The sequence below is a fragment of the Danio rerio genome, chromosome 12 (genome assembly GCF_052040795.2).
Source record: "Danio rerio strain M-AB ecotype USA chromosome 12, GRCz13ab, whole genome shotgun sequence".
NCBI classification, from domain to species: Eukaryota; Metazoa; Chordata; class Actinopteri; order Cypriniformes; family Danionidae; genus Danio; species Danio rerio.
Window position 1 is genome coordinate 47,220,001 of NC_141032.1, and position 20,000 is coordinate 47,240,000.

At 37.4% G+C, this 20,000-nt stretch overlaps 1 protein-coding gene and 1 long non-coding RNA gene across 10 annotated transcripts in view; both read right to left on the bottom strand.

Moving 5' to 3' along the window:
• Positions 1–20,000, bottom strand: part of dock1 (dedicator of cytokinesis 1) — a 502,920-nt gene that overhangs the window by 338,783 nt on the left and 144,137 nt on the right. For 6 of the 7 annotated variants that reach the window (XR_015944908.1, XR_015503568.1, XR_015503567.1 and 3 more), the window contains 2 exon segments: positions 15,713–15,783; positions 4,531–4,637 (listed from right to left, as the gene is read on the bottom strand). Coding sequence is in view for 3 of the 7 variants with exons in the window: in XM_087275372.1 (XP_087131498.1) it covers positions 4,531–4,637; positions 15,713–15,783 (178 nt within the window). In the remaining 4 variants the exon portion in view is untranslated. 7 annotated transcript variants of the gene reach the window in all.
• Positions 6,490–9,990, bottom strand: LOC147841570 (uncharacterized). 3 transcript variants are annotated; one of them, XR_015504690.1, is made up of 3 exons: positions 8,902–9,990; positions 7,152–8,835; positions 6,490–7,058 (listed from the first exon to the last, which is right to left on the bottom strand). It is a non-coding gene; the product is annotated as an uncharacterized LOC147841570 (long non-coding RNA). The 3 variants fall into 3 exon arrangements; XR_015504689.1 differs by lacking the exon at positions 8,902–9,990 and having other exon boundaries at positions 7,108–8,900; XR_015504688.1 differs by lacking the exon at positions 8,902–9,990 and having other exon boundaries at positions 7,144–8,747.

The window sequence follows — 20,000 nt, forward strand, 5'->3', positions numbered from 1 at the left end:
CAGACAGATAGATAGATAGATAGATAGATAGATAGATAGATAGATAGATAGATAGATAGATAGATAGATAGATAGATAGACAGATAGACAGATAGATAGGACAGACAGACATATAAAACACATAATGAATGTATGAATAAACTAATTTACAATCCAACAAGTCACACGAAGAAGTAAAAGCCTCTATGAAGGCAGTAAAAAGCGGATCAGTGATCTGCTTTTCTTCAGCTCAGGGTTGTGCAGGTCAGCACACAGTGATAGATCGCTTTCAGAAGAGCATGGCTTTTCCACATTACCTTTACAAAATGCAAAAGAACAAGACTGAGGAGATGCAGTTTTCACACTCCAGTTAACTCGCACTGAGAAGGTCAGAGAGAGTGTAAAGAGGGAAGAAATTCATTTTCAGCCTTTCAGAAGAACGCTGGAGTTATTCACATCACACAGCAGAAAACATTCCTCTGTGTAAGAAAGTGAGAGAAGGAGAACATACATTTTTGTTCCTTAGTTTTTTTATTGATTTATTCTTAATTATTTTAATAATTGTATTGATTATAATTGAATTAACTTGTTGATTGTGATCATATAACTATGACTGTATATAACAAAAACCTAACAGTATTTTTTTTTTAAATACACATATGATTTTATTTTAAATGTATGAAATGAATAAATAAATCCTTGGTATTTTTTTAGCTTTGATTTTAAACTGTATTACTTAGTTCAATTGTTTTGGGTATCCGTCCACAAGCATCTCACAATAGTTTGAAGGAATTTTGGCTCTTTCCTCCTGACAGAATTGGTGTAACTGAGTCAGATTTGTTGGCTGTCTTGCTCGCACAAGCTTTTTCAACTCTGCCGACACATTTTCTATAGGATTGGGTTCAGGGCTTTGTGATGGCCACTCCAAAACATTCACTCTGTTGTCCTTAAAGCACATTTGAACTAATTTGGTGGTATGCTTAGGGTCTGTTTGGAAGACCAAATGACTTCCAAAACCTTGACACCATCATCTGAGCTTTTTCAGAGGTGTATTAATCTTATTATATGTAAATTTGACTTTCAAGAAAAGTTAACAATTTCTCAAAAATTTCTCTCATTATTCAGCTATTAAGCATAACAGAAACACATGTGATAATCCTGACTTACCTAAAAGAAAGTTTAGTCACATTAACATCTGACTTTTTTTAAAATGGTTGTGTGCCTTTATATACAGTGTATGTAAATTTCTGCTTTCAACGGTGTGTATATTTATATACATATATACACATACATACATACATGCATACAGTTGAAGTCAGAATTATGAGCCCTCCTTAGAATTTTTTTTTTCTTTTTAAATATTTCCCAAATGATGTTTAACAGAGCGAGAACATTTTTACAGTATGTCAGATAACATTTTTTTCTTCTGGAGAAAGTTTTTTTATTTTTTTCAGATAGAATAAAAGCAGTTTTTAATAATAAAAAATAAAATTATATATATATATATATATATATATATATAATTTATAATATATAAAATTTAAAATGTAACATTAAAAAAAAAAAAAAAAAAAATATATATATATATATATATATATATATATATATATATATATATATATACATATATTTTTTTTTTTTATTTTTTTTTTTTTATGTTACATTTTAAATTTTAGGGTCAGTATTATTAACCTCTTTAATCTATTTTTTCCCTAGATTGTTTAAAAAAAAAAACATTGTTATACAATTTCTTGCCTAATTACCCTAACCTGCCTAGTTAAGCCTTTAAATGTCACTTTAAGCTGTGTAGAACAAAAAAAAAAAAAATCTAGTCAAGGCAAAGGCAAAAGATGAAATAAATCAGTTATTAGAAATGAGTTATTAAAACTCATGTTTTGAAATGTGTTGAAAAAAAATCTGCTCACTGTTAAATAGACAATTAACATTTCATAATTAAGGAAAAAAATAAACAGGGGGGCTAATAATTCAGACCTCAACTGTATTTATTAAAAAGGATATCCATGAGAACGCAAGCCCGTTTTTAGATTCTTGGAATTGAGAAACAGCCAGAGACACTAGAGCATTTCAAAGTCATATCACTCAGCTGGTTTGTCAATAGGCTGACATACTGTCACGATTACCAGCGATCACATTCCACTAGGTTCTCACTCACCAAACCAAGGACTACACTTCCGCCTTTGATGGACTACATATTCATACATGCACTTCGCCCAGACACACATGCTTACTCATCTAGACTGATTACATTCACACCACCTGAGGAATGTCAGAGACTGATTGCACTACTATTTAAGCCACACACTCACCCTTTCAGTTTGCAGAGTCTTGTTTATTTTAGATGACATTACAACGCGTTACTCCTGTCTAGTTTTCCTGTGTTTTTAACCTAGCCTTGTATTCTCGTTCTCCCTGCCTGCCGCCTGCCTTTTGCCTCATTTATTATAGAAAAAAATCCCACAGTGGCTTCTCCTAATGCTCAAAACTACATATATTACTGTTTGATATTTAGCGCCAGGAAGTGATGATTTTGTCTCATTGGATGAAAACTTTGCTTTATGCCATATTCCAGTTCTGTGCACAAATCTACTTTGCATATTTGGATGGAAACCTAGCTATCAAACGGCTAAATGGAGATTTCATACGGACATGTGGAACAAAGTCTAACTCTGACCTTTTCTGGGGAAAATAAGGCTGATGTTTGACCTCTGTTCAGATCCTCAATGCCAAAATGAGCACCAGTGACAGTCAAGCCTTACGAAACCACCCATTAAAACTGCATTTTAACACGCTGTCAAAAAGAATCGAGAAATTAACTTGAGAAAAACGCTCATTAGATGGAAGCGAAATGTGAAATCCTCTGCAAAGACGTCATTTGAATGAGTCAACTGGCTTTTAAAGTTTGCATCTGCTGAAGCTCGGTTTAGAATAAATCCAAGCTGACAAAATCTGTGCAATGAACCACAAATACATACATACATGCAGACACACACGGACATGAATTCAAAGCAAATCAGCAATTGCTCTTATTCATTATTGAGAGATTTACGTTGTTTTTTATGAGAGCAAGAGACTGAAGCACATAAACAAGAGACGAGTGATTTAATAAAGTCAGAAGAGGAGATGCAAACAGATAATTACTGCTGAATGACTGAGATCTGCTTACAATCCACCCGTAGAGCAGCCATATGTTGCTGTTTAACACACACACACACACACGCACGCACGCACGCACGCACGCACGCATGCACGCACGCACGCACACGCTCTCTCTTTCTCTCTCAAATACGTCATTCAGTGCAATACACACTGCATTTCACATTTAAAATATATGTATAAATATAAAATAAAAAACTTAACTAAAACAAATGAATTAAAAAATAAAAACAAAATAATAAAATAAAAAATGTATTAAATAAAAAATTAATAAATTAAGCATTAACATTATTTAAATTTAACATATAAAACTTAAGATTTAAAAAGATTAATAAAAAATAATTACAAATAAAATAATGTATAACATACAAATATGTAAAATATAACAAAACTTAATTAAAACATTTATTTACGTTATGAAATATGAATACAAATAAAAAAAAAATTAACAAAATAAAATTTAATTTATTAAATGAAAAATTTATTAAAAAATTAAAAATTAAAATAAAACAAAGAAAATAATATATATAAATGAAATCAATTAAATAAAAAGTAATTTAAATTAAAGTTAAAATTACAAATTAATTAAATATTTGATTTAAATGTATGACATAAAATAAATAAAACATAAAAAAATATAAAAAACATTTATTTAAATGATCAAATACAATAAAATACAAATAAAAATTAACTAAAATTAATTAAAATAAAATAAAATGTAATTTAATAAATGTTAAATTTAACTAATTACAACATTTATTAAAAACATAATAAAATAAGATATAAAATAAAAATATATAAAATATAAAATAATAAACTATTAAAACATTAAATTAAATTAAAAAATAAATAATTTAATTAAAATAATAAAACTAAATAACAAAAAAATTATACAAAATTAAACTAAATATAAAATAAAAAAATATTTAAATATTTAATAAAATAAAATGAATAAATACAATAATGTATAAAATAAAACTATATTAAATAATTATTAAATTAAAAAGTTTACATATAAAATATAAATTAAAAACAAATTAAAACATTTATTAATGTTTTAATTTAACATTAAATGAAAACATATGTATAAAATAAATAATATATAAAATGACAAATAAAAAACTTAAAACATTTAATTACATTAAAAATAATAATAATAAATTTAATTAAATAAATATTGCCATTTCTCAATTTTATTTGAACGAACATGTAATAGATGTGTAAACACTGTATTCCATCTGTTTAAAACCGGCTTAGAGTAGTGAGGTTGTGTGTGTGTGTGTGTGTGTGTGTGTGTGTGTGTGTGTGTGTGTGTGTGTGTGTGTGTGTGTGTGTGTGCGTGTGTGTGTATGTCTGTGTGCGTATCAGTGTACATACCATGCTGAGTAAACAGGTCGCTGTGGACGATGTCGATCATGCAGTGGAGCTTCTGCTTCACCAGTCTCCCCAGGGGAACTTTGAGGATAAACTCACTGAAGAGTTTACTGGAGAAACACAGAGAGACAGAAGGTCAGTCCACTGCACAACTGCTTCACCATAACACCTAGATAACACTGCAGACATTTATTTACTTGGGGAAATGCAAATCATATCCAGAACGCTGCAGCCAGGATTCTGACCAGAAGCAGAAAATCAGAGCACATCACACCTGTCCTCTAGTCTTCACACTGGCTCTCAATTACATTCAGAATAGATTTTAAAGTATTACTACTGGTCTATACAATCACTAAATGGTCTAGGAACTCAATACATTACAGATATGCGAACCAAATACTAACCAAACAGACCACTCAGATCTTTAGGGTCAAGTAAACTAGAAATTCCAAGAGTTCAGTCAAAGCAGGGTGAATCTGCCTTCAGCTAGTAACAGCTGCTGGAATCAGCTTCCAGAAATGATCAGATGTGCTCCAACATTAGGCACATTCACATCAAGACTGAAAACACATGTTTAGCTGTGCCTTTACTGAATGAGCACTGTGCTGCATCCGACAGAGTCCGACTAGTATTTCTTTCTTTTCTTTTTCATTCCTTTTATAACCCGTTTAACACCTTTAAATCTGTTTTAATCCCTTTTAATTCTTTTAATCTTTATTTTCTTGTGTGTTTTATACTTGTTTATTTAAAGCAATTTGTATTACCTTACCATTGTGTATGTATGTGCTATAGAAATAAACTTGCCTTAACAGTTCAAAAATGTTTTAAAGCTATTCACACCAGCTCATATACACCAGAATGTACATGCAGAAATCAAGCTCATTTTGACCTGATGTTGAGAGAAATGACATCACAACACACGCCAGGATTCCATTCTTCGTACCTCGCCTAGATGATCTAATATGATTTGGCAGATCCTGGATCTGTTCATCTTGATAACTGATCTCTGGCTAATCTGGTTCTTCAAACAGATCCGCAAATCAGATTAAAATGTCATGGATGAACTGATCTGAGATCGCTGCGTGTGTTGTGAATGACTGATCTATCGATCCTCGAAATCATGATCAGCAATGCAGCGATTGGCTGATGGCAAAGAATGTAATCACATCATCTGATTATAATTCAATTTTCCATGTGAGAAAAATTACATCAAAATTAAATATTTGTTTGTTAAATATGACAGGCAATAACTTTCCAAATTTGCTGTGAGCTGCAGGCTTTACACTTTCATGTGTCAAGAGTATTATTCATCATGTATTTAAAAAAAGGTTAACTAATTAATCACTTTTTTTGCAATAAATCGCGATTAAACACATTTAAAAGACTAAAACTTGTCATTTTGGCTATTCATATGTAAAATTAATGTAAACGCAAGACAAAAACTATTTAAAATCAAAATATAGCTGTTTATTAGAATTTTTGTTTAACTTGTAACACAGATGTCTTCATGTAAACAACAAACCCACAATAAACCATCAAGATCCTGGCTTGACAGCCATATTTATCACAGAAATAAAAACACAGGCATGTTAATGCCATTTGAATTTCAAAACAATCAATGCCAATAACAAACAAAAATGATTTCCATGTTGGATTCTAAGTGGACGGCACAAAAATGGCAAAATACAGGCATTGCAGATATGAAAAATGGAAAATTATAATAATAATAAAGTATTGAATACAAACAATTGCAGTTATTGTAAAGTTGTATTGCTGTGAGTTGATAACATTAATTATAAAGCAGAAACGATTTAGCTTAGTCCTCCTTTACATTTAGCTAGCTGCCAAGACAGTCCAGTCTGTTGACATCATCGTGGGACAATGTGGACCTTTTCTTTTGAATGATGTGAGCTGAGAGTATTTCGGTGTTTTTCTCTTAATGAATCAAACTCAGTCTGGAGGTTATGAATATCAGAAGAGTATACTTTATTGTCGACAACAAAGGAGAACCTTCAGGAGACCCCCAGTAGCATCTCTGTCTGAAAAATTCTGTCTCACTGATGTTCTGGCCTGCTTAAATACTCTTTTACAACTGTTTTTTTCTTTGTTCTACATATGTCACACAAGACCCCACCTAGTTTAACCCCTGACCCCAATTTCCACCTAATAACCATATATCTTATCCATCTATACGTAACTGTTTCCACATGTGTTGCTCTACTCTCATCCATTTCCTGAGACACCTTAGTTGTTTACTCAGGCCATTTCCCCTTTCTAACTCTACATAGCACCTTAATTCTTTTAATGGTATGCAAGTCTACAAGCAGATTATACACATACAATTTGAATATATGGATTAACTTCACACTTTAAAGAGTATAAAATGCACTTCAGTAAGAAGCAAAGCAGTACGTCAAAGGCACCCACATGCACGCGTCGAGTCACACCAAAAGCTAATTCTTACAGGGACTTTGGTCACATAATCTCTAAAAATTTTGAGGGATATGGAGCCGAAATCAGTAATGCACACACTCACTCACTCACTCACTCACTCACTCACTCACTCACTCACTCACTCACTCACTCACTCACTCACTCACTCACTCACTCACTCACTCACTCACTCACTCACTCACTCACTCACTCACTCACTCACTCACTCACTCACTCACTCACTCAGCACAGCAGGAGAGCAGCAGGTTCTTCAGTGTAAGAAAAGGCAGCAGGATGAGCTCCGTTTGGCAGACGATGACAGAGTACAGAAACAGCCTCATTCAGTGTGTGTGCGTGTGTGTGTGTGTGTGTGTGTGTGTGTAGACCGCGACCTCTCCACTGAGCAAACACACTTCTGTGACAATGAACTGTGGGCAAACACAGCAATGCTAACGCGCAGTGTGCGCTAGCCACGTCTCCAGTCCCTTTTCTGTCCTGCTGTTTGCAGGAAAACACTAAACTAACATCCTCAAGCAGATCTACAGAAGCAGACCCCCAGACACTCGAACACACACACACACAGATGTTCTGATGATGTCACCGTCTGTGTTTATATACTTTCTGGGAGAGTCAACAGACAGACACTTCCTAATCACAGTCTCTGTGTGTATTGCACTGCTCAAAGACAAAAACACAAGCAAATAAAAGACAATCAATGCGAATGTGGAAAGGCAAAAATGAAGTGAAAAGCACAGAAGGGAAGGGAAGGTTGATCTGAATATGATAAATCAACGACCAAAAATTAAACACACGGAACAGGAAGTGGGAAAGTGAAGGAGGAACAATTCAAGAAAAGATGAAAGTGAGGAAGTAAAAGAAAGTATCTAATGTACTGTGTGTATTTATATAGTGCATTTATTGTGTATAGCCGTACACAAAGCGCTTTACAATCATGATGGGGGTCTCTCCACACCACCACCAGGGTGTAGCATCCACTTGGATGATGCTACGGCAGCCACAGGACAACGGTTGCCAGTGGGCTCACCACACACCAGCTACAGGGGGAGTGCAGAGGCAGTGATAGAGACAATTCAGGACCTGTTTACACTAATGTGTTTTAGTTTTAAAACGCATAAGTTTAGCTACGGTTACGCCATTCGTCCACTCTACGTTAGTTTTCGAGTGCCGAAAAGGGAGCGTTTTGGAAATGCTGGAGAGGCCGTTTTCATTCTGAAACGCTGCTGCTCCATCTCAGTGTGGATGAGGGAAAACGGAGACGTCTGAAAACGGAGCCGGGGCTGCTGAGATTCGCTACCTGATAGGGGCTTTTGTGTCATTGCGTATTCATCAAACCCCTATCACATGACTATAACACATGGCTTTAAAACCTGGTTTATACTTCTGCGTCAAGTGACCGGCGTAACTCACGGCGCAGTGAGTGCAGTGCATTTATACTTCTGCGCGCTGTCTCTGTTGGTCTGCATTAACACTTTCTAAACGCTAGTTGGCAGTGAGGTGTAAATGTTCCTTTGTGTCGAGTTTCTTCGTTGCTGTTTGCTTTTCCTGAACACTTCCGGGATGTACAAGTGGCTCAAACTCGCTCATTTTGAGGCAGGAACCGGCGGACGTGCAACAACTTTAACTGTGAGGTAAACACAAAACAAAACTTTCCATCCGGAGCTCCTTCACGAGACTCCACACTTGTAAACAATCGCTCCATTGGGCTAGCGCCGCCCGCGCCGCTCTCGGTCCCGCCCAGACTCTTCAGCGCTACCAAGCTGACCAATCACAGAGCTTGCGCTACGCGTTGCTGCGACGTGTTGTTAAATTTTTTGAGAGGTGCACATCAGTGACGCCGACGGGCACGGCGAAGGGCTATGCGTCAATGCCGTAGCAAACGCCGGCGTTTGACGCAGAAGTATAAATCAGCCTTAACGCTACTGTAAGACAGCAGACCAGCCTTCACTGTAAACAACAACATGGACACAGAAATGGAAGCGTTGTTTGCACAATTGTCTGTTTTAGGCGCCATTGTACAGTTATTCATTTGTTACGTTTAGTAACAACTCGACCTCGTCGTCTGTTCACAAAAATACCTCTCTTGCTTTCTTTGCCATCTCGTTCATTGTTCAACCGGCGTTTGTTGACTAACAATAACCAAATGCCGAATGAGACACAAGCATCCTGTTTATACTAGCACGCGCATGCCCAGAGTGCGCGAATGCGTGATATACGTTTTTGATGGCGTAGTGTGGACAGAGATATGTTCAGTAACGCTAGTGTGGACGCAGATCGTTTTAAAACTAAAACGCACTAGTGTAAACAGGGCCTCAGTGAATGGGGATGATTGTGAGGCTGTTACATGCCTTGGGGTGTTGCTTCGTTGTTCCCTCCTCCCCTTTCTGTTTTTATTTGCTGTCTGCTGTCCTATAAAAATCTAGGTGTTCCGATTGGCTTGCAGAGTTCTCACGAGTGGACCATGCTGTTCTTCTAAAATCTAGGTGTTCCGATTGGCTCGCAGTTCTCACGAGTGGACCAATCAGAAGTGAATTAGTGTCATTTAAGCGCTCCAGTGATGACTCGGATTAGATTAGGGGGGATCCTTGTCTCTTGTTGCTGCTGTGTTTTCTGTGTGACATTTGTGCTTGCTTGTTCTCTGGTTCGCTTTAAAAGTTTTAAGTACAAAAACGTCCCATACTAGCTTAAATCTACTAAAAGGAACGTGAAGGTGAAGTACGTCACATGACTTACATTTTTACGCACAAGTAGTTGATTCTCTGTTAATCCACTAGGTCAGAAGCGGGTGCTACTCTTTGTATGTTTGTCTAGAACTCAAACAGACCACAGGTTTAGCTGGCCTCACTAACACCACTTCCGGTAGCAACCTAGTTTTCCCATGTGGTCTTCCATCCAGGTACTGACCAGGCTCCGTCTTGTTTAGCTTCAATGAGTAATCGATCTTGGGCTGCAAGGAGATATGGCTTTGGCTGATTAAAAAGGGTAAGTTCACTAGAAATATAAAATCAATCGAATAAAAAAGTAAAAAAAAAACAATAAGTCAGGAAGATTAAAGAAAAAGAAAGAAACATCAGAAATACACTAATAAAATGCAAAAATGACATGGAAAAGCAAGAGTAAATTACATTTAGTCATTTAGCATACGCTTTTATCCAAAGCGACTTACAAATGAGGACAAATACGCAATTTACACAACTATAAGAGCAACAATGAATAAGTGCTGTAGGCAAGTTTCAGGTGTGTAAAGTGTAAGAAGCAAAACATTAGTAATTTTTATTTTATTTTTACAGTTAGCGGTGGAGCCAGAGAGGCAATTGCAGATTAGGAAGGCCAGTGGAGGCTAAATAGTTGAGTTTTTAGTCGTTTCTTGAAGACAGCGAGTGACTCTGCCGTTCTGATGCAGTTAGGGAGTTCATTCCACCAACTGGGCAACTGAATGTGAAAGTTCGGGAGAGTGATTTCTTCCCTCTTTGGGATGGAACCACGAGGCGACGTTCATTCACAGAACGCAAGTTTCTGGAGGGCACATAAATCTGCAGAACTGAGAGCAGATAAGAAGGAGCAAAGCCAGAAGTCGCTTTGTAAGCAAACATCAGAGCTTTGAATTTGATGCGCTACTGGCAGCCAGTGCAAACGGATGAGTAGCGGAGTGACGTGCTCTTTTAGGTTCATTAAAGACCACTCGTGCTGCTGCGCTCTGAAGCAGCTGAAGAGGTTTGATAGAGTTAGCTGGAAGCCCGGCTAGTAGAGAGATGCAATAGTCCAGTCTGGAGAGAACAAGAACTTGAACAAGGAGTTGAGCTGCATGTTCAGATAAGAAGGGTCGGATCTTTCTGATGTTATAGAGTGTGAATCTGCAAGATCGAGAAGTTCTAGAAATGTGATCAGTGAAGTTTAGTTGGTCATCAATCGTTACTCCAAGGCTTTTCATCGTTTTGAATGCAGTAATGGTTGCCCCATCCATCTTGATTGAAAAGTTATGCTGTAGAGTCGGGTTGGCAGAAACTTCAAGCATTTCCGTTTTCGTGAGGACTAAAGGTAATCAGTGTCCAAGAGATTAAAATTGAAATGAAAAAGAAAAATACTATGGGAAGAGATGAACATGGGATACAAGGGAAAAGGAAAAAAATGGAGAAAGCAAGAAAAGCTAAATGAATAGGGGAAAATATAAAGAGAAATCGGTGAGGAAAAGAGGAATGTATAATAAAATTGAAATATTTTTATGAAAAAGAAAAGAGGAAAATGCAAAGGGAAAGTGAAATCAATTTGGATGTAGAAAAGGGAAACGCACACAGAAAGTGTTTGGCAGTGCTGGACGTGTTGCTGCAAACCACAGGAGACTGAAGAGAACCACAGGAGCTGAAATCCTCTTAACCCCATCAAACTCTCCAACACTGAGGAAGAAAGCAGCTCCGGGATTAAACAACAAAAGATGAAAAGACCAGAAGGAAACAAAGCTTTGCACAGTGGGAGAAGACTCCAGCGAGAGGCTACTTCAGTCTGGACGCACACTGATCCCCACGCTCACGTTCATCCAGCACATCTGAGGAAAACCTGCTGTTAAACACACCATTAAACTCAAAAGATTATAATACAACAGCCTTCCACTGACCTTCAGTCAGTTTCTGATGAACTCAGATCAGCAATTCATAAGTTCACTCTTAAAAAGCACACACCACAGGCTTAGTTGTTACTACTGTAGGCAGTTTGAATAATAGTCGGCAGGAAAGAAAGCTTATGATTGTCAATTTTTCCCAAATCAGGACGTACATCCAGGTAATATCGGATCAGGCCGTATCCTTAGCTGCTGCTGCGCTGTTGGTCATGGGGGAGTGGAGAGCATGAGACCGATTCCAGTGAAGCTCCAGGGACAGACGAGTCTTCGCTGAGGCCAGCTTCCAGCCTCCTCTGCTGAGACTGCAGCTCTGCACAAGACTTTTGGCCAGCGGAGAAATTAAAATGGTCGTGCCTAACTGAGTCTGGTTCTCTCAAGGTTTTTTTTCTTCACTCTCCGCTGTCGCCACTGGCTTGCATGGTTCAGGATCTGAGAAGCTACTCATCGATGAATTTGCTCTTCAGTGTTTGGACTCTCAATAATGACTTCAAACCACACTGAACTGAGCTAAACTGAACTGAACTTAAACATTAAAAACTGAACTACCCTGATCCAGTTACTATGACCAGTTATGTGAAGCTGCTTTGACACAATCTACATTGTAAAAGCGCTATACACATAAAGCTGAATTTAATTGAATTAAATTAATAAATCTGCACTAAAAGACAGATAGCCCCACTTTAAAAAACAGATAGCCCAGCCCTAAAAGACAGAAAGGCCCACACTAAAAAACGAATAGCAAGTTCCAAAAGGAAAGATAGCCCTGCCCTAATGTACAAAGAGCCCCACCTTAACACCGTACAGATGAACATGCCCTAAAAGACAGATAATCCTATCCTAAAGTACCAACACCCCCACCCAAAGGGATCCGATAGCCCCAGCCCAAAGGGATCCGATAGCCCCCACCCAAGGGGTCCAATAGCTCCCACCCAAAGGGACTGGTAGCCCTGGCCCAAAGGGATCAGATAGCCCCTGTCCAAAGGGATACAATATCCCCCGCCCAAAGGGACCGGTAGCCCTGGCCCAAAGGGACCGGTAGCCCTACCCCAAAGGGACCGGTAGCCCCCCATCTAAAGGGAACGGTAGCTCCCCACCCAAGGGGACCGGTAGCCCCCCACCCAAGGGGACCGACAGCCCCAGCCCAAAGAGGCTGATAGCCTCCACCCAAAGGAACCAATAGCCCCCGCCCAAAGGGACCGATAGCCCCCGCCCAAAGGGATCGATAGCCCCCGCCCAAAGGGACCGATAGCCTCCACCCTAAGGGGCCGATAGCCTCCACCCTAAGTGGCCGATAGCCTCCACCCTAAGGGGCCGATAGCCCCCAACCTAAGGGACTGATAGCGCCCGCCCTTAGGGGCTGATAGCTCTCGCCCAAAGGTACAGATGAACCCCACCCTAAATATTAGATAACTTAGTCCTAAAGTACCAATAGCCCCAGCCAATGTGACTCATGAACACCGTTAAAGTGACCCAATGAACATGCCCAAAGGGACCGGTAGCCCAGCCCAAAGGAATGTAGCCCCAGCCCTAAGGGACAGACAGCCCTCGTCCTTAGGGGTTGATAACCCTCCCCCCAAGGGACAGATAGCCCTCGCCCTAAGGGACAGATAGCCCTTGTCTAAGGGACAGATAGCCCTTGTCTAAGGGACAGATAGCCCTCGACCTAAAGGACAAACAGTCTCACCATGAAAGACCAATAGCTGTACCCTGAAGGACTGATAGCCCCACCATAAAGGACTAATAGCTCTGCACTAAAGGACAGAAAACCCTGCCCCAAAAAAAAGATAGCCCTGCCCTAAAGTACCAATAGCCCTGGCCTCAAGGACAGGTAGCCCTACCCCAAGTACCAAAAGCCCTGCCCTAAAAGACTGACAGTCCTGCCCTAAAGCCATTCCATGTGAACAGAGGTAAAGAAAAGTTTTTCGAGGCAGAAGGGAAGGTTTTGGTATGATTAAAGCTTTATATTTTTACTTCGGTAACACTTTATTTTGATGGTCCATTTGAGTATTAGTAGACTGTCTGCTTAATATCTGTTGACACTGCTCCTTCAACAGACTTTTAACCGACTATAAGAAACTTTGCAAGTACATGTCAACTTACACTAACCCCAACCTAACAGTCCACTTACAATCTAGTGAGAATTAGTAGCCATGTAGATACATTGTAACATAAATTCAACAACTGGACCCTCAAAATAAAGTGTGACCTTTAATTTTATTTTAAATACAGTAAAAGAAACAATATGATAAAATATATATAATTTTTAAAAAGTATTTTAAGTCCATATATCAGGCATCCCTAATGGACACATTATGGCCTGTGTATTATAAAGTCATTCAGGTCTGCAGTCTTTAACCAGAGATGCAGAAATGACCGGCGAGTGACCGATACTGCATCGCTCTCCGCTGATGTGTGTGTGTGTGTGTGCTGAATCTAAAGTGTGCTGTGCAGGAAAGCCACCAGAATGACAGACCAACAGAAGACCGTTAGGAGGAGAGATGCTAATGCTCATCTGATCTACACTTTGAGTTCAGAAACCTGTGCGAATCGGAGTCCTCAGACCATAAATTCATTTTAAGCTTTTGAGACTCAGAGACAGACAGACAGAGAGACAGATGAGAGAGAGAGAGACTGTGCGGCTGACCAGCTTGAATTAAAGAGAGACAGACAGGATGATGTAAGGATGAGGAGACAGATGGGATGAGGATGCCAATTACATTTGTTTGTGTGTGTTTCTTTGTGCATATGTGTGTACGTGTTTATGTGTGTGAGAGAGAGCGGGGATAACAGATTGGATGAGAAGAGAGACGGGATGAAAAACAGGATTGATTCAGAAAGACATGAATGAGGTTATATAAATGTTATAAAATAAAATAAAATAAAAAATAAACGAAATAAAATAAAATAGTTTAAGACCATTTATCAGCCATTGCTTATGGAAGCAGACGTGCAAAATAAAATAAAATAAAATAAAATAAAAAATAAAATAAATAAAATAAAATTTTAAATTAAATTAAAATAAAATAAAATAAATAAAATAAAATAAAATAAAATAAAATAAAATAAAATAAAATAAAATAAAATAAAATAAAATAAAATAAAATAAAACAGTTTAAGACCATTTATCAGCCATTGCTTATGGAAGCAGACATGTGCAAAATAAAACAAAATAAAATAAAATAAAATAAAATAAAATAAAATAAAATACAATTGTTTAAGCCATTTATCAGCCATCCCTAATGGAAGCAGACATGTGCATTATAAAATAAAATAATATAATATAAAAAATAATAAAAAAATAAATTGAAATTAATTAAATAGTTTAAGACCATATATCAGCCATCTTTAATGAAAGCAGACTTGCAATATAAAATAAAATAAAATAAAAAATTAAATTAAATGAAATAAAATTACAATTTAATTTAATAGTTTAAAACTATACATCATTTATAAAATAAAATTATAAAATAAAATAAAATAAAATTTCTATAAATTTTATAAACTCATTTTACATAAAAAAAATAAGTTAACATATAGTAAAGCTATATATAATGATAAAATGTAAAAATAATAATAATAATAATAATAAATAAATAAATTTTAAAAAAGCCAAGCAGGACATGACCAATTAATCGAATCAAATCAATCCATACATCAATAAAACCCTAGGACAGGGGTGTCCAAACTCAGTCCTGGAGGGCTGGTGTCCTCTAAAGTTTAGCTCCAACTTCTTCCAACACACCAGCCTGGACGTTTCTAGTATACCTAGAAAGAGCTTGATTAACTGGTTTAGGTGTTTAATTTGGGTTGCAACTAAAATACGCAGGACACCGGCCCTCCTGGACCTAGATTCTAAAGTAAAGCAATTACAAACATGCAGTAAGATTACACCTACACTTCTGGATTATTTCATAGCAGTGGCTTTAGCGTGAGATTGAGCTCTTTAATCGGAATCCATTTCAATTTGTTGCTCATTCGTGAAGAAACCGAGACATGAATCCTGCAGAATAAACCTCTCACTCATCCCAAACTCAATGTTGACTTACTTCTGACTGTCTAAACATCTAATACAAATCTTTACATTCAATAAAACCATACCTCATGATTAAACACACTCACCTGAGCTCCTTTGGGTCAAAGACCAGTTTGAGATCATTGACGATTGTCGGGACGTATTTGAGTGCAGCACCCTGGAAATGAAGCAACATTGATTTATTAGTATAATCAATGATCAACAAATACTATAAAGTAGATCAACCAAATAATAAAAGAAAATGTAAGTCATTTAGTTGTGACAAAAAAAAAATGTTTTAAGGGACTTTGTTAACAGTGTTGCGATTCAGAAAGTGGGTGAAGGTGTCAGGAGTCTGTAATGATCATCAGAGTCTGTGATTTATCAATGAGAAACACACGCACATACACACTTCTAGGCTCTACATCAGGGGTCACCAATCCTGGTCCTGGAGGTCCGGTGTCCCTGCAGGATTTAGCTCCAACTTGCCTCAACACACCTGTCTGGATGTTTCAAGTATTCCAAGTAAGACCTTGATTAGCTTGTTCAGGTGTGTTTGATTAGGGTTGGAGCTAAAATCTGCATGACACCGGCCCTCCAGGAACAAGTTTGGTGACCCCTGCTCTACATCATCCTGATCACACACGAGTTTATCTATAAAACTGAGAAAGTTGCCCTAATTGTCTACCAGAACATCAAATATAATGTCTGTAAAATGCAGAATATATATTATGAAGTGTTTTCAAAGCAGATAAAGTTTATCTCGTTACTTAGTATTACTCATTGCTTAGTAATGAATAAAACAGTGAGGATAAATACACTACAAATCTCAGAACCAAAACACAATTTACTTTATTTTTTCACAAATAAGAAAAATTAATTATTAAATATAAATATTAATGATTAGAGATTAAGTTAAACATCTGTCAAAAGAAAGAAGTAAAAGAAATAAGAAAAATAAAGGAAAGGGAAAGGAAAAAAGAAGTGAAATAAAAAATGGGGAAAGAAAAGGATGCAAATAAAAGGATGAGGAAGGAAAGAGAAAATGAAAAGGAAAGGTTGAAAAGAAAAAGGAAAAAGAAATAAAAAGAAATAAAGATAAAATAAAAAAAGGAAAGGGCAAATGAAAGGATAGGGGGAAAGAAAGGGAAAGGGAATATGAATAGGAAAAGGAAAGAGGGAAAAGAAAAAAAGAAAATGAAAGGTTGAAAAGAAAAAAGGGAAGAAATTAAAAGGAGAGAAAGAAAAGAAACTAAAAAGGAAGAAAGGAAAGGAAAGAAAGGGAGAGGAAGAAAGGAAAATATATGGAAAAGAAAGAGAAAAGGAAAGAAAAAAGGAAAGGGGAAGGGAAGGGAAGGGGAAAAGGAAAGGGAAAAAAGGGGAAAAGGGGTGAAAGGAAAGAGGGAAAAGGAAAGGAAAAAGAAAAAAAGGGGAAGGAAAATGGGGAAGGAAAGAGGGAAAAGGAAAGGAAAGGAAAAAAGAAGAAAAAGGGAAAAGGAAATGATGGGGGGAAGGGGAAAGGAAAGGAAAGGAAAGGAAAGGAAAGAAGGAAAAGGAAAATGAAAGGAAATGGAAAAAGAAAAAAGGGAAAAGGAAACAGTAAAGGAAAAGAGAAAAAAGGAAATTAAAGGTTGAAAAGAAAAAAGAAAGGAAAGAAATAAAAAAAGAACGGAAAGATGGAAAGGAAAGAAAGGAGAGATAGGAAAGAAAGGAAAAAAATGAAGAAAAGGAGAAAAGAAAAAAGGGAAAAGGAAATGGTAAAGGAAAAAGAAAATGAAATGTTGAAAGAAAAAAAGGAAAGAAATGAAGAGAAAGAAAAGAAGGGGAAAAGTAAAGAAGAAAAAAGGAAAAGGAAAGAAAAGAAGAAAAAAAGGGAAAAGAAAAGGAAAGAAAAAGGAGCACAAAATGAAAATAGAAAAGAAAAGCAAAGAAAGGTGAATGGAAAAAGAAAGAAGGTTGAAAAGAGAAAGGAAAAAAAGAAAAAGAGAGAAAGGAAAGGAAGGAAAGGAGATGCACAGAGCTCTTACAGACGTGTGTTTCTTTGAAAGGTTCAGATTGTGTTCAGCATTACTCTCTGTGTCTTTGATCAACTTTGACAAGGATCTTGTTTCAGGACCAACAACAGATCAGGACTGAAGAATATGCCACACTTCTCAAAACAAAACCAGCACATGAAAGCTTAAAAACCTCACTTTAGGAAAGACACAACTAGCAGCTCTCCTTCCTCAAGCATTACTTTAGGAATCTGCAGATAAACGCCTGCTCTTATTCCAGTCACACTGAGGGTCCTGAGAGTCTGGGTTTAAAACAGCTCCTTCTCTTTGATCTTCATCACTTTCTGACATGCTTTGAAATCATTTAAAAGAAAACAGAACGAGTGAAAGAGCGGAGCGTTCGAGTCAACAGTTGAGCTGCTGTTTTTAACCTGAGAGATGAGGTCCTGTGCTTCAAGAGTCTGCTGGAAAAACTGAAGATCTCAGGTCGAGGCTCGCGTTTGACTCGATGTGTTTTTGATATTAGAATGCAGAAGTCAGGCCGAGAGTTTAACAACAGCGACTTCAGTGAAACTAAAATACAGCACACATCTTACAAAACTACATCACACTTCCACACAAGACTGATGACGGGAAACATTACAAAAATAACTGCAACAACTGATCTTGTATTTACAACTAATGATAAAAAAAATCAACAAAAACACAAACTGTAGAAATGTGAATGAAATAAATCTTTCTAAAAATTAGAAAAATACACATTTTAAATGATAAAAAATAATAATATTAAAATGATATATACACAGGCGAGGCAGAGGCGCAGTAGGTAGTGCTGTCGCCTAACAGCAAGAAGGTCGCTGGTTCGAACCTCGGCTCAGTTGGCGTTTCTGTGTGGAGTTTGCATTTTCTCCCTGCCTTCACGTGGGTTTCCTCTGAGTGCTCCCCAAAGTCCAAAGACATGCGGTACAGGTGACTTGGGTAGGCTAAATTGTCCGTAGTGTATGAGTGTGTGTGGATGTTTCCCAGAGATGGGTTGCGGCTGGAAGGGCATCCGCTGCGTAAAAAGGTTGCTGGATAAGTTGGCGGTTCATTCCGCTGTGGCGACCCCTGATTAATAAAGGGACTAAGCCGACAAGGAAATGAATGAATGATATATACACTCACCGGCCACTTTATTAGGTACACCCGTCCAACTGCTCAACGCAAATTTCTAATCAGCCAATCACATGGCAGCAACTCAAAGCATTTAGGCATGTAGACATGATCAAGACGATCTGCTGCAGTTCAAACTGAATGACTGAGCGTCACTTAAATTTAAACTTAAACATGGTTGTCAGTGCCAGACGGGCTGGTCTGAGTATTTCAGAAACTGCTGATCTACTGGGATTTCCACACACAACTATCTCTAAGGTTTACAGAGAATGGTCTGAAAAAGAGAAAATATCCAGTAAGCGGCAGTTCTGTGGGTGCAAATGCCTTGTTGATGCTAGAGGAGAATGGCCAGACTAGTTCCAGCTGATAGAAAGGCAACAGTAACTCAAATAAGCACTCTTTACAACCACTGTCTGCAGAAGAGCATCTCTGAACACACAACACATCCAACCTTGAGGCAGATGGGCTACAGCAGCAGAAGACCACACCGGCTTCACACCGGTTTCAAAACGCTTCAATATCATACTTAACAGGGTCCTCTGACAACCAAATTTCACCATAGGTGTCCTGTTGGGTTTAGGGTCATGTAATTAACTGTGTTTACTGCATAAAATACATCATGCCTATGGACGATCCCTGTAAACCACCAATAGCAATGTGTGTGTGCGTGTTTCTTGTTCTAAAATCTAATGGGGACCTAAACCGGAATGCACAGAGACTTATGGGGACCAAAATTGAGATCCCCATGAGTAAATATGCTTTTAAATCATACACAATGAAGTATTTTGAAAATGTAAAGATGCAAAAAAAATAGAACATCATTGCATCCATGAAAGTCCCCAAACAGGATATAGGAACAAGTCTGTGCATGTGTGTGTGTGTCCAGATGTGTGTGAATGCAAAACACAAGTGACAGAAAAGGTCAGGCACAAAATAAACTGCACACAAATAATGAAGGAGGAGTGGAGAAACAGGTGGAAGGAGAAGAGAAGAGATAAAGTACCTTGAGGAGAAGCTAAAGAGGACGAAAACAGACAGAAGAAGAGCTCAGAGGACAAGAGAAAAACAGACACACACTGACACTGATACAGGAGAAACACAATGGCATTATGGGAGCACATGTTCACATACAAATTCTGCTCATGTAGGTCAAAGCATTGCCTTTTCTGTTCACTGAAAGAACTTTTTTTTTTAAAGACAATTCCCTGTTCAATGCTTTGAATTAAAAAATGCAGAAATATGCGATATA